The following is a 16,184-nucleotide window of genomic DNA, read 5'->3' on the forward strand; positions in this document are numbered from 1 at the left end:
CAAAATGTTTGATATCCCACCTGCCGATCAACCTCCTAATATTAAGCAACTCTCACGCTCTTCTTCTCCACAAACAACCGGATCTGCTCCTAATGTTGTGAATATTAAATCTAATAAAACATGATTTCTACTAATATATATATACTATAAAATAGGCTTAATGACTAAATTGAAATTTGTTAATACAGTCGACCCTATGATAATTAACATAGTATTCAATAAATTAATAATTCTAATAATTAATAGAAAATTGAGAAAACCGGATAATTAATAATTCTATTATTTAATAATTAATAAAATTTAAAACATATTCTATATATATATATATTAATTATTAGAGAGATTTTGTTAAAATATATATATATATATATATATATATATATATATATATATATATATATATATATATATATATATTATTTAATTTATATGTAGGATATAAAATTATTGTTCTAACACTTAATTTAATGAAGAGGAGGAAGATAATGAGTGTGCTACAATTTATTGATGTGCAAGATGAAAATATTGTTCATGAAATCTTATCAGATGAAGAATTATTTGCTTTGGAGGATGAGAATAAAAATGAAGAGGATGAAGATAATCACACAGAAGAATTAATAAAAAATACAACAATTGATGATTTATTTCGGGCAACATAAACCTTGCACTACTAGAAAACAACAAATTAGCGACGGAAATTTGCGACGGACATTATTTCTGTCGCTAATTTGCTATTTTAGCGACGGAATTCGCGACGGCCATTAAATCCGTCGACAACCGTGCCAAATTCTTGGCGGGTGATTTCCCGCCCTTTTAGCGACAGATAATCCATCGCAAATCCGTCGCTAAAAGACGGGAATTGGCGCGCTTAAATTGGCGCCTTACATTTTGCGACGGAATATACATTCTGTCGCAAAATGTGGCCTAAATTGAAACGTTGAGTTTCAATTGGGCAGTTTGCGACGGAATATATATTCTGTCGCTAACGTTTAGCGAAGGATTATTTAATCTGTCGCAAACAGCCCAATTGAAACTCAGCGTTTCATTTATGTCTGATATTAGCGACGGACTTGCGACGGAAATTGTCCGTCGCTAATATTAGACCTAAATCAGCAAAACACATCATTCTCTCCCAAAAAAAAATTTCTCTCTTTCTCAAAACTGCCATTCGTTCTCCCTTCTCCCCCACGCTGCCGTTCGTCTCCCTTCTCCCCCACACCGCCTCCTTCCTTAACCATCTGCTGCCTCCTCCTCCGAGCGCTGCCGCGATTAGCTCCTCCTCCTCCCCCGTGCGCCACCATCACTGCCTCCTCCTCCTCCGGCGGTAAGTATTTATTGGGGAATTGTTTAAGTATTGTTTAATTAATTGTAATATATATTATTTTTATTATTTTAGTTTTAGACCGTCTCCTCCACTTGCTGCCATCACCTCCGTCCCGCTGCCACTGACTCGGTTCCGCTGCCACTGCTTCCATCCCTCTGCCATAGTGAGTTTTTCATTATTTACTTTAATTTTGTTTAATTATGTATTATAACTAATAGTTTAGGGAAAAGAACTCTAATTTAGATTAATTTAGTTTAATCAATTTTAATATCTAGTTAATTATAATTAGTTTACGTAATAAAATCCTAGTTTAGAATTAACTTATTTTCATGAATTAATATATAATATTGTTTTGGTATTGTTAAGTTTAATTAGTTAATTATATTATATATATTTAGGTTAATGAAATCATATTGTTAAGTTAATTAGATTATATCTAATTAGGTTAATTTTATTATGTAGTTTAGTTATTAAACTACTTAATTTATATATTTTGGTTAATTAAAGTGTTAATTTAATATTAATTGTTAGATTTAGGTAATTATATTATATAATTATGTATATTAATTAAATTGTTAATTTAAGTTAAGTGTTCAATTGTAGTTTAATTAAATTATAAATTGGTTAATTGTATGATTAATTTATTTAACATTATAATTAATTATAATGTTATAATTGGTATTGGTATTGTTGGTTGTAATTGATCAATTAGTAATTATTTTTGAAAATGTATTGTGATTTGCTTGCAGGACTTCCCTGAAAAACGGGTGATGCTCAGCAGGCGAGCGCCAATGAGAGGATGGCCGAGATTATTCAGGCTGAGATGGCGAAGATGATGCAGAATTTTCCTCCGCAGTATCGCCCACCCCCACCCCCAGGTCCTTCAGACGATGACGACAACTCCGACTTTATAGTGTCATGTTTGTATTTCTGACATTTTGTATTTTGTCACTGTATACATTTTGTATGTTCTTGCGTTATACATTTTGTCACGACATGTAAACTATAACATGTTTTTATATGACAGCGTTCTTTTTCAAAAATTGAGTTTTAGTGTGAATTGCAAATAGTAGATTTTACAGGTTATAATAGTCGTGAATACAACAGAGAAACGGACGAAAAATAGAAAAATTCTGTCTAAATTGTGACGGATTCGCGACGGAAATTCCGTCGCGAATTGCCTTTTGATAAGTCGCCAAAAAAGGGCAATTTGCGACGGATATAGTTGTCGCAAATTGTTTTGATTTTGCGACGGGCACCATTCTGTCGCAGAATATATAATTTTGGCGACGGAAGTGTTCCGTCGCCAAATTCATTAATCCGTCGCCAATTCGTCTCCTTTTTCATTTTTGGGGAGACGCGATTGGCGACGGATTTTTGGTCATGGCGACGGACAGTCCGTCGCCAATTTTGCGACGCCTTGGTCGCTATTTGTTTAGCGACCAGGCTTTTTGCGACCAGGCTTTTTGCGACGGACGTTTTCCGTCGCAATTCCGTCGCAAAACGCATGTTGCGACGGAATATGGGTATATATCGACGGAAAGTTCTGTCGCAAAATCGCTGCTGTACAGTAGTGTTGATTTGTAAGGTGGAAGATGAAATACCATTAAATTATGACTTTTTGTTCATTTGAGAAAATTTCAAAGAAAGTTATTAGTTGAGCAAGTAAAAAAATATGAAGCAACAAAAAGATATTAGTAGAAGTTACTTTACTTTATGAATATAATTTTCATAATTATTTTATTGCTTAATATCAAATTGGGATTTATTAAAGTGAATATAGTATTATTTCTTTTATATTGAGTGATTGTAAAGTATTTAATTAGTTGCCTTTTTTTATAATATAATATTAATATTAGGTCTATAAATGCTTTAAAACATAATTTATAATTTTTGTAATTTTTCTGTACAAATTCAATAAATTAATAACTATAATAATTAATAAAATTTTGATCCACCATGTATATTAATTATCAGAGATTCGACTGTATATTGATTAGTAAATTATTTAAATAGTGGACTAAACAGAAAACTAAAATATTAACGGCAATAAAAATATAGGATCGCATCGTTTGATTTTTTAACAGGAAAGATAAAATTATAAAGTACGCCATATGTGACGAGTGTTTGAATAATTTGAAACAAAGGGTCAACGCGCCCCCTGAACTTGAAACACATGGTCATTTAGAATTTACTTGAGCAACTAACCCTAAAATTTTTCATTTTTGGGTCAAATTGCCCCATAATTATATTTTTAAAACGCGCAAAATACAAATTAAGGTGAGGGATGCGGAAAAAAAATTAGAAAGTTCACTAATTGTTGCGCTAAAATTATTGTGAACTTATTTTTTTGCAATAAAAATATAAATTATGGGGTAGTTTGACTTAAAAATGAAGAGTTTTGTGATTAGTTGCTCAAACAAGTTTAAATTGAATTAAATGATCATGTGTTACAAGTTCATGGAGGCGCATTAACACTTTGTTCGAATAATTTACTCTAATTAATAAATCACACAAAATGCACAACAATTAACAGAAAAAAATGACTATATCAATCGGAATCTACTTTACAAAACATTGAGAATTAAAAGTTTGCTGATTAATATAATTTTAATTTTTCATTAAATATCTTTTAAAATATTATATAATTTTAATTTTTCATTAAATATCTTTTACAACCTAATGTCTAAGGGATAATAGTAATTATCCTTAATTATTATTACCTCTATGAATTTAATTGAATTGCTATTTTTTTCATAAATTTTAAAAGTCGCTATTTTAGCCCCTCACATGTGTTTAAATTTTAGCTATAACAAAACATAAAAACACGAAATAAACAGTGATTTTTTTAAAATTAAAGGAGAAATTAGTTGTTCAGACTGAATAATTTTTTTTTTTTCAGAGAGATAATATACTCTAATATTAATATTCATTACACCAATTTTCTTGCTGCCAGCCTTATATTGCTGGAAAATTCGAGGAAATGTGAGGCTGTGCCTCATGGCGTTCTTGTGAAACATTGTCTGGTAAGGTAATTCTTGGTTTAGTGGTTATTTTTCATAAAAATTAACTTTATAAGACAAATGAAACACTTGATTCCATACGATTTGTTTAAGGTCAGCATCTTTGGTTTTATCTCCATTTTCTGCCAAATGAAGCTTCATCCCACAAAGCACATTACATTTAACATAAAATATGCATTTGTTCGTTTAGATTAATAAAAATGATATATAATTGATCAATTTTAATAGTATAGGGTATAAGATTATGGAAATTCATGAGTGGCGGTTCGGCAATACATATATACATTTAAAAGTTATAAAGATACTCTAATTAAATTAGTTAGGTTTTTTTATATATGTTGAACATTCAATAGACCATGAGTAGGGCTAACAATTTCTAACATGATGAGTTAAACGACATGATCCGAAATTATATTTAGATTATAAACATATAAATCTACTTAAAATATGAAAAAATAGATTAATTGGATTTTATTCGCTGTAATGGATATGCTTAAACTTATAAAACTAATTGTGCTAATAAGTTCATAAAAAAATTGTGTTAATGAGGAGACTTATTTTGTATAACCCGAATATACACGTATATTAAATATTTGAAAATTTAATTTAATATTTTAAATACTAAAATTGATTAATATAAATATGTGACACTGTTTTAATTTATTATTTAATAGGTTTTCATGTAAACTATGATCTAAAGATCTATTATTTTAGCAAATGGATATAATGAAATGCGTGAAGAAAAAAAAAAGCTAAACAACTTCGCCCCTAAGTTAATTATTAAATCATGTCATCTTAATCCGGTATATAAATGTGTCATATTCATAATTAATCAAATGGAGCGTGTTTAAATTATCAAATATAAATTAATTTAAAGGTGGAAACTACACGTTTATGATATGACAACACGCATTTTGTCAATCCTATAAATTATCGAATTAGTTCATTCATTTACCATTACAATATAAAAAATGATAACCTTTCATTTAAATAGATAGAAGTATTAGAATATTGAAAACTCCAATCTTCTATAATTCTCACAAAATGAAATTACCAATTAATTCATGTGTCCATTAGCTAAATTACAGTAAAAGGAAGTGGTTGGCTTGGATTGTAGAGTTCCCAAACTACATATAGACAACTAAGATGAATACAAGAATAATAAAGGGAAAGTGAACAAACTAATGACTACAAAATGATAATTACAAAGCTAATGTTTTTGGTAGTCTTGTTATATATAAATATGTGTTATTCCCTATACCCTAATATGACACTAAACATACTTGAATTCCAAGCAAACATGAATCACAATAATTCAAGTAAAGGATCATCATCCATGATTGAATTACTAAAGCCAAAATGCTTCAAAGCACAGAAGATGAAGAAGAACAAGAAATTGAAGACATTGGAGGATTGGCTCATAGCCTCTCCCAAGGCAGATTGCATAAGTGGTGGTGAGCTTTGTATCTTCAAACAACACTCCAAAAGGGTACATCCCTCATCTTCTGTAATGTTTTCTAAAGCAGAAAATGTTAGTTTTTCCTTGGAGAGATTGGTTATGATTGATAGAGAGGCTGATCAACAAGATCATATGAGCTTTTCTTCAATGGATGACTCTTCTTCAATCGAAAGAAGCAAAAGCGATAAACCGAAGAAACGGGTCACCTTTAAATTGCCTGATGAAGGTGATAAGATTATGTTCTACTCTCCAAATTAGGGAGTCAATAGACATGGGTAGAGATTTAACTTTATTTAATTATTTGTCTATTCTAAGTAGGTTGTGCAAAAAGCACAACAAACCAAATTACATAACCGAAACAATACATTCGGTTCAGTTTGGCAATATAAAAAAATTTGATTTTTCGATTGGCTTCAATTTTGAAGTTACAAATTTTTGGTGTGGTTTTCACACAAACGAACAAAATCAAAAAAAAATGAATTGACTAATTTTTCTCGGTTTGATTTTGAAAAGAGAAATTCAGTTCGATTAAGTTCAGTTAATTTCAAACAAATAACACACCCCAAAATTCCAAGTGTATAGATCAAATGGTATACATGTCTTATCACTTGTTTATAGACTTGATGTTTTATCTCATTTTTATTTCACGTTTTGTTATCTCCCTTTTTGGTTCCTAAATAAATGTAATAATCAAAAGTAAACCATGTTTCTCTTAAACTGGATTTCATAAAACAGACCAGCACTACAGTTACATATATAAATCCTTGTTCACAGGAAAAGCAAGCATACCAGAAACACTTGCTACCTTTAATGCCATATCATGTAGGCAATTACATAACCTGCGTATTCTTAGTATCATTTGACTGAATAGTTAACCCAACCGTTTGATGATCGAAGCAACTCTCTTCTTCAGTTTGGTAATTATTTGACATCTCACCGCAAAATGTAATTATTTGTCTCTCAGCACCACATAGCTAGCTCCATTAGTCTTCTGAATCCTAGAAATTCTCTTAAGAGATTGTGTGAACGCTTCCTTGTCCTGTACCAATCAATTTTCGAGGATTAGAAGAAACGCGCAATATAATATAGCAGAAACCTTCAGCATTTTTAGTTAATTATTCTAAAAATGCGGAAGGAAAAAAAAACCATACTTAGAACACTGCAGACAACAGCAAAAGACACTTACCTGGGGTTATTCAATATAGGGGTGTACTCCTCTGAACCAAAACTTGGATTATTTTTTTCACAAAACCAAACCGATTAAGAGCTTTAAATATTTCAAACCAAACAAGCCGGTCTGGTTTGTACCAAAAGTAAACTAAAATTTATTTCAATCTCATTATGCAATCCATCTAATTCGGCATAATTCTTATCTGGAGACCTACACATATACCCTTGTATATTTATCTTTTGTTCAAGTGTTATGCAGAGAGACATTGTTTAATTTCAGGTCAATAAGCAAATGGCAAAAATGACTTGAGTAAGATATTATCATTTCTAGCATTATATAGCAAAGACTAGTAACCAAAACAGCAATTTGAAGTCCAAATTTGCAGTAGTACCGTCATCAAGTTACTTTGGCAAAAAAGAATACAAATGAAGCATCTGTACAGAAACCAGTAAAAAAACAAGCAGCTTACCTCACGGGTTTTCAATCGTGACTTAAACTTTGCAACAAGATCCTGGGTAGTTAATGGCCCATTCTGCAGCAAAACAGCCCTGATCTCCTCATCAGTGACAAATCCAGTTGACCCCGTTCTTGATGATGATGAAGTGCCTTCAGGATTTGCACTACTTTTAGCAGGAACGTTCTCTTCTTTCACAGTACTTTTTGAATCCTGATTTGCAAGAACAGCAATTTTTTTAAAATCAGAGAACTGTATGTTACACGACCAGATGCTTAATACTAATTAGAAGACATAGATAATGCAGGGCTCATCAATAGCAACACCATACGTTTTCTGTCTTGACCTTCTTTTGAGGCACACCATTTGATGTTTTTCCATCATCACCATTAGTTTTTCTTTTTCCTTTCGCTAACTTGGAAGCTGATTCGGTTCCTTTAGCAGAGTTAGAAGGCGTTGTCTTTGAAGGCTTATAGTCAACAGGTTCCTCCTTAACTGCATCCTTCTGCTTCTGACCCAGCGTAGGAGATAGGTTAGCATCTTTCTCCATCTGATCAAATCCCAAAGACGTCATATGAATACAAGATAAAAAAAAACAATGACCCAAGAGATGAAATACCATTGACAAAGTTATGTTAAACATGCTGTTAGATTGTAAAATAATTTAAAATAAGAGTAACACAATTAGTCATCACAAACTTACATCTGAGTCATCACTATCGTCATCTTCTGCATCTGAGTCATCGAGTCCACCTGATCTTCCAAGAAGCTTCTTCAACTCTTTCCCAGATTTACTCAATCCACCCTCCTCATTTTCCTCGTCTTCATCATTTTCATCCTGGTGATCGCAAATGTAACAAGAATATTCCCATAAGAACTTTAAGTCAAATCCCAGTCAATTTTTCCACTACTTGGATTATTCAAGTAGACATTACCAAAATCAAATAAAAGAAAGAATGGTGGGATATTAAACTCCGTAAATCACTAGGCTTTTCTCAAATTACAGAAAGATCGCTAACAAACTTTTTTTACAAAATGATGACTGAACTATACCTTTTGTTACAAAAATGTCTCTTGTTACAAAAAAAATACTAAACTTTTTATGAATTACAAAAAAATCATTGGGTTATAACATTTTATTACAAAAAGTTCTCTGAACTATGTCCCTTTATATAATTTCGGCTTTCCACATAAGCAAAAATGTTGCGTTTTAGCGTGAAAACGGTAAGTTTTATATGGGTGAACCCCTTTGTAACAAAAGATATGACCATTTTGTAACAAAAGTTTGTTTAGTGACACTTTTGTAATTTGATAAAAGCCTGGTGACCTGCAAAGTTTAATACGGATATTGGTGATTGTGCAATATGACAGATAATCATTTCAGCCAAAGTCATTTTAGGACCACTTAAAATAAAACATGAGTGGGAATATATGTTCCAGACAATAAGCTCCGTAAAGAAGTGATGCATAAATTGCGGCCGACTGATATACCATATGACTTCCAAGTTTGGAACTTATTTAACTAACACAAACCTGCTTGATTTCTGGAGGAGCTGGAATTTCAGGTTCCAAATCTTGTTCCTCACGATCATTACCAACAGCTTCATCATCATCGGTAAAAATTTCTTCATGCTCCCAATCATCACCTAAAAATAAGCAACACAATACCACATGACTAAAACAGGTACTACGCGAAAAGAAAAATTAAAGAACGTACTTCATTCATGACTGACAGTAAATAAAACCTTCTCACAGGGTTCGGCAATTATTGAGTTCACAGAGCCAGAATGAAATGCCGCCAAACATCTCATGTTAATAAAGAAAAAATGGTTCCAACATTATGCTACTATAATGAATTACAATAAAAAAATCATACCTATTTTTATCAACAGTAGCATTAAAAAATTTAACTAGTACTACAAGAGAGATTGACATCTGAAAACCCACATTAAAGAAAAATGCTCACCCTTCTCAACATCATCATCGTCCATGTCATGGTCGCCTCCCCTTGGACCTTCTCCATCATCATCACCACCGTGTCTATTTAGTCCCAGTCTATTCTTCCTTGATGTCTCTGCATCTTCATCTTCTTCTTCCCTGTCAGACACCTTGCCGCCTTCATCATCACTAGCAGTTTTTTTACGCCCCCTTCCGCTTGCTGCACCGCTTTCCTTGTCATCAAGCTTTTCTTTCTCACCAAATGCAGCAGGCCCATTGCTTGCAGCTTTCATCATCCATCTTTCATATCCATCTGCCGTCTTTCTTCTGTTCTTCATCTTCTCTTCTGCTTCCTCTAAAGTAAGCATCTTATATTGTGCAACCTTGTTGAAGTTATACCTGTTGGACATGTCAAGCATATGTTATGAACCTCCTTAGTAACAGGGCTATGATTAATTTTGTAAAATCAATTAGTTTACAAATCCATTAAAAAAACAAAATTCAAAAAATAGGAGCATCATTATACAAAAATCAATTACAACAAAAATTCCCAAGTATGATACAATAAGAGAAATTAAAATTGTTTTTAGATTCCTACGAAGCACCAACACAGATACACAAAAATAATCACACGGCGAGGACACGGCATATTATATATTATATATAAATACACACATAAAAGCTATATATATAGAATTAATTACATTTATATGATCACCGCAGCCTCTTCCTTAACAGGGCAGTGATCATATTATCGATATATTTGTTGTATACATATATCATATCCATGGTCCTAAAAGCTCAAAATGTTGGTGAGGCTTCAAGAATAGTTTTAAAATCTTAACACACGCCTGCAAGCGAATGCCCATTTGGCTTAAACCGTGAACAAAAAAACACACAGCCCACCTCACTTGTGCTCAGATAAATTAATTAACTAAATGGGAGTTGTCAGGATCAAACTCTAGATCTTTCGAACATAGAAGCTCCGATACCATATTATCAACAAATGAGATTTATTTATTATGTTTTATGTTCAACAGCTATGTCAGTAGTTATATAAGTACAGAGTATTAAAAGTATATTCAAGGAAGGAAATCCTAATCTAGACAATAATCAATTACAATCAATCATTAATCAATTAGCCTATAATTTATCTATTTATTGATCGACTAATTGATCCTAATTTATTTATTCTATAATATACTTTAGCAGTTAGATTGAAGAAATAACAAAGGAATTAAAAAGAAACAAATAGAGGAAGACGATGACTGAAAGGGGCAGGCTGCTGGATTTGAAAAAGAAAAAGTTCAGGGCTTTTGTTCAGTACTTCTGTTTACTGTACTTTGGTCAATTAATTTTGTGGTCCTCTTAAAAAGTCCCTATGTCTTGTCAAAAAAACCCCAAAAAGATATATAAAAAAAAAAAACAAATTGCCATGTCCCTATTGTGTCCCCATTGAGGCCCCTATCTTCCAACAATAAAAATTGGCGAGACACTTATTTTTCCATATCATACATGTGTCTCTACGTGTCACGTGTTGCGTCCCAGAAGTGTAGCTACGCACCCCTGGGAAATGTCTATGCTGCATAGTTAGATTCAATAAAAGGACCAAATTTTAAGACTAGACCTCACCAAGTAAAGAGATGAACTGCCAATATATGCACAATATCATGCATACCATGAAGCAGCAGGGATAGCAACAAACTCTTTCCCTTGTAATATCAATAGGTAGTAAGTTGCTGACTGTGAACCTTCGAGATGACCATGGAACTGATACTGGCCTGTTTCATCCTCCAATAGCCAAGGCTTATTCTTGTACTTGTCCTGCACAACTCAATATTATACACCAACAAAAACAATGTGATGAACAAACTATTTAGAGTATCATACGTCTAACGTGAGTAAAGGATAGATGAAAAAACACTTTCAATGAAGCTACAGAAAGTAGCCCACCTAATCTTAATGAGCTCAAGGAGGAGCTACCAACACATTCAAATGCAGAAAACTTACAGTTCCAACAAAAATTAATACGCAATAAACTTAAAATCCCGATTTAAATTAATAAACTTCCTTCATCTCTCTCTATCTCCGCTAAATTCAGTAATTTACTCGTTTCCTTTCTTTTTCTATGATGAATTTATGAGATACGTATGAATCATTGTTCATGGTGAAAGGGCATGTCCATCTTAACACTCCAACATTTGCATCTGCCTAAGAGTAGAAAGACTTGTGTATTTAAAAATGATGATCGATATACTTATATTCACAATTCATAACAATGCTTAACTTACTAATAATACCAGACTCAAAATTAACTGCTAAAAACCCATATACACACAATCACCCTTACAGAACCAAAAAGACGACTAGCAAAATGAAAGCAATAGCAAAACAGAGAGATCCATTCTATACCCTCAACGCGTCAGTAAGTTGACGTCCTTGAAGTCCCTCTTTATGGATAGACCATTTATTCTCAGCATTTCTCTTCTTCGAAAAACTTGGAAGTCCTGTCACAAATCTACCAATAAAGTAGTTCTTTTCACTGCTAGGACTTGCTCGAACATTGTATTCCTGCAAAAAACAAAAAAAAAACCCTTAAAAATGAGATTCTGATACAAAGAAAACAGCAAGAATTTCAATTCAATTGAGTTCTCGGTTAATCCAAAGCCTTTTTTTGCAAATGACATTATGTGAAAAATAAACAATTCTAAAAGAGCTCAGTTATTGCAAATCATTTCAAGAAAAGAAAACTATATGAAAACCCTAACTATCAAATTCATTTCTAACGAATAGCAGAATAGAATTAAAACTAAAAAGAAAAAGGCGACGAAACTCGAATCAAGCGAGTGATAGGAACGCCACAATCATAGCATTTGCGACGACTCTCAGCTAGTGTTTTGCCACAGCTCAAACACAGTGTCATGTGCTTGCAGTTGCTTCCGTACAGATCTGTCGTCGATCCACATTCACCGCACGAGGATTTTAATTGAAGATCATCCATTGATATTCCTTGAATTTTTTGTTCAATTAGTGTTTGAAGATTGGATTTTAGCACTAGGGTTTTGAATTTTAACAGGGAAGAAGATGAATCGTTATTCCTCCGTCGTGAGTAATTAGAAGGTAAATGAATTTATAGGGTTCGGGTGCGATACGAAGCGGTTTGGAAAAAAGGTAAATAAGACCCCTGAACTTTTGAGGTAAATTTTGTCCTTCTTGAGTCTTGAATCTTGACCCGTTTCAGTTCTAGCAGAGCTTTTAGTTTCTGTGGAAGAATGTTTTTTTCTTCTTCACCAATACTATCTAAACTTTTTTCGGTTCGGGTTACTATAATAACCGTCAATGTAAAAGAACCGTTGAAATTCTTCAAATCCGGCCGGTTGACCCATTGGACAGTACATATTTCCTGCTAAATTTCGTCGATTTCGGTCCGGTTCGATTAAGAATTATCTTTACTTAACAAAAGCTATAAATTGGAAATGTCAAGATTTGAAAATGGGCATTTGAAAGTTAAATGAAATTCTTTGACCTTTGACTAATAAACATTAATGCTATAAGTACACATTTTGACAATATATTATTTGAACAGATTATGTATCTTTATAAATTTTAATACGGGTTAAACACTAGTTGACAGGTTGAAACTGAAATTTTTCACCTTCTCCTATCATCAGTTCAAGTACTGGATCAGATTTAACAACATTAATTTTTTTTTGATGGAATTTAACAACATTAATTAAACAAGAGAGTCATAAACGGGCGAGAAACAACTTGGGCGACTAGAAAGGTAAGTTAGTTTAGGATTTACTTGTTTATTTATTTATGAAACATAGTGTCTTCATTTATTCAATTTTTATTTAAAACAGAACACAAAAACTTAACCATGCGTTATACAAAAAATTAAATTAAAAAGTAAATGGAATTATCAAAGAATAGTTCAGTTTCATTATCTTGGTTCGATTAACCGGTTTTAACCAATTATTACAGAGTCTTCTAAGTACTGTACTAGGAGAAAGAGAAAATTCGAATACAATCTATAAACTTTTAATCTTCTACAATTACTTTTGAGTTTAGTTCTAAGAATTTAAAGAGTTATCTTTTTAATTGATAAAATACAAACATTAGTTTGTAAAGTTCCATCCTCAAAACGGAACAAGAATGAAAGAAGCAGAATTCTTTTAAGAGAAAATGACATGGTTTACTATAGAAACACATAATATTTAAAAATAAATAAAGCAATTATTTGTAAAAAGTACTATTTAGCTTTTTGAAGAAATACTGTTTGAAAGTTAATATTTGTAAAAATAATGTTTTTATTTTTGCTATAATACGTACAACTTATCAATATCGGATTGCCACCAAATTTATAGAGAGGTGTGTCTCATTTTATTGAAAAGTTTGATACTAATCACTTGCCGCCACTCACCGCGAAATTCGCCGGAAAATTCAAAACCGCCCTTCAATTCGGTTCACCACTTTCCGACAATTTCTAATGGCGAAAGATAGTTGTTTTCAAGGTTTTTGGGGCTTATGGTTTCATTTATAAAGTCATTTTGACAAAAAAAATGCACGGAAATAATCCATTTTAAAACTCAACTTTTATTTGTGAATCCACCAATTAACGGTTATGATATACAAATCTAAGTTTAGTAATATGTTTGTGAGGGATTGAGATTCTCTCATGTTCATTTGAACATGAGAGGTCATGTTCATCAAATTTACACCATTCATTATAAAATAAATGATGTAGATCAAAAAGGACCAAATTTTATTAAGTTAATCTACACCATTCATTTTATAATGAATGGTGATGTAAATTAGTGAACATGACCCATCATGTTCATTTGAGCATGAGGCAATCCTAATCCGTTTGTGAAATAGAGAGGAAAATCTATGGAAATTTTAGTTTTCAATGGAGGTGTTTTGTTGAATTTTAATGGTGAAAAGAAGCTTTTGTCATTGTTTACGTGGGGATTAAAGGAAAGAAAATGATATAATATAGGGGCTTTAAGTGAAATAGTCCATTTTGAAAAGTGACATGGCAGCGCTTCACCGGTAAAAGTCCAATTTGATCATTAAACTTACTTGATATCTATTTGGTTCCTAAACTTTAAAATTTATTAAACTTATATGATGAAATTTCTTTTGATAAAAAATTATTTAATGAAAAAAATTTATATAATGTCACGAACCAATTTCATGGATCGCGACCGGCGCTGGGGTATGGGTATGGTCGTACCAAAACCCGTAGCAAGCCTCGCGGAAAATTTTATATTTAATATAAACCTGCAAGAAAACCAATGCTCGGGAACAACCGAGACTTCAGCCTAAGTCTAACAACTTATATAGCAATTCTAAAATAATAAATTAATAGTGATTCAAACTATGAAACATGTCTCATATATAAATAATCCAATGTAACATGCCAAAGTATAATAATATAACAGTCGTACCACTACGACAAACCAAAGTACAATAATGGAGACAACTAGTTCTACTGCGGTCTAAGAAGTAAAACAGTAAACTAGTCTGATAACATAAAAAGACCTCCGAGGAATCAAAAGATCGGAGATGACCAACACTCTCAAAATCATAAACCTGAAAAGTTTGGAAAACAACGGGGTCAGATTTACTGAGATGAGTTCATAATGCTATCTACATTTATTAACTTTAAAACCCTTAAAACAAATTCTTTTATACTAATATCTATACTTGATTATGGAAAACAGTATTGAAATAAAATCCCAAAGTATTTAACCCAAAGTAGATGGGAACAAATCCTCATCGATTCCCAAAGTAGGCCAGACATTGGTCAGCCAATCCCAAAGTACTTACCGGTGCACACAGTCTCGATACAAGCCTATCGAGTAGCTCGTTTCAATCCAGATCCATAATCCTTAAAACAGTTCACAAACATTTGATATACTAAAATAATGTGCGGTACTTAATAAAGCGGTAAATAACACTATAAACTCACTGCTTGCTTATCCACGTGAATCTTGGCAAACAGCTAACCCTGCGTACACTCCGAAACACGAGCAGTCGACGGGTCTAAAACATTATACAAGTTAAAATCCGAACAACCTCTAACTCTAAGAATACTAGACACCACATATGACTAGCATCTCAAACACAATCAAAGAACAACAAGGTAATCAAAGTACAACCAATGTATATCCAAAGTATCCATTCAAACCCAATAACAAAGTTAGGCAAATTAAGTTAGGTGAGTTCTTATCTTTGAAACAAAACCAAAATCCTTTCATAACTTAAATACTTTATTTAAAATCGAAAGATTTTCTAAGGTAGTGTGTTAGCCTTAACTGCAGTATAACTCAACATCACATGTCGGGCGACACACGTCTAACCCTACTCAACCATAATCCAAAGTGAAAACCAAAATCTTAAATCAATCTTTAAATAAAACCCAAGTCGAAATAAGAACTCATTCCCTAACTTAACAATGCCAAAAACACTGAAAGCAACAAAGCCAAAAAAACGCTTGCCAACACTTGGCAAGTAACACCCAAGGTACACTTGAATATATCACCTTAAATAGAATCGATAAGTTTCAACATCTTTCGAGTATCAACTTGAAACTAAAATAACTTAGCTAAACATAATACAACAACTTACACCTTATATGCCTTTAATCGATTACTTAACCCATGTTAACCACAACCTAGAATAAGACTAACATCCTTTTAATATATTTAAACCACTTTTAAAACATAGTTTTCAGCCTCTTATATTTAATAAAAACCATCTTAAACATGCCTTAAACATTTGGCCAAAACGTTGGTTAACCATTTAAATCC

At 32.3% G+C, this 16,184-nt stretch overlaps 1 protein-coding gene across 1 annotated transcript; it reads right to left on the reverse strand.

The window, feature by feature from the left end:
- Positions 1 to 6,490: 6,490 nt before the first annotated feature.
- Positions 6,491 to 12,617, reverse strand: LOC126660753 (transcription initiation factor IIF subunit alpha). Its single transcript, XM_050354414.2, has 9 exons — positions 12,203 to 12,617; positions 11,782 to 11,940; positions 11,048 to 11,193; positions 9,398 to 9,768; positions 8,965 to 9,077; positions 8,135 to 8,269; positions 7,763 to 7,981; positions 7,447 to 7,644; positions 6,491 to 6,845 (listed from the first exon to the last, which is right to left on the reverse strand). Exons 1-9 carry the CDS (start codon positions 12,368 to 12,370, stop codon positions 6,756 to 6,758), a joined length of 1,599 nt encoding a protein of 532 aa, XP_050210371.1. The 5' UTR covers positions 12,371 to 12,617; the 3' UTR covers positions 6,491 to 6,755.
- Positions 12,618 to 16,184: the final 3,567 nt, after the last annotated feature.

This window comes from Mercurialis annua, linkage group LG8, assembly GCF_937616625.2.
Source record: "Mercurialis annua linkage group LG8, ddMerAnnu1.2, whole genome shotgun sequence".
Taxonomy (NCBI): domain Eukaryota; kingdom Viridiplantae; phylum Streptophyta; class Magnoliopsida; order Malpighiales; family Euphorbiaceae; genus Mercurialis; species Mercurialis annua.

Coding starts and splice junctions, on each gene's coding strand:
- LOC126660753 (XM_050354414.2), bottom strand. CDS start 12,370: ATGGATGATCTTCAATTAAAATCCTCGTGCGGTGAATGTGGATCGACG. Junction 8,270..8,964: donor CTCCTCCAGAAATCAAGCAG/GTTTGTGTTAGT, acceptor TGCGATCACCAG/GATGAAAATGATGAAGACGA. Junction 7,982..8,134: donor ACGATAGTGATGACTCAGAT/GTAAGTTTGTGA, acceptor GGATTTGATCAG/ATGGAGAAAGATGCTAACCT.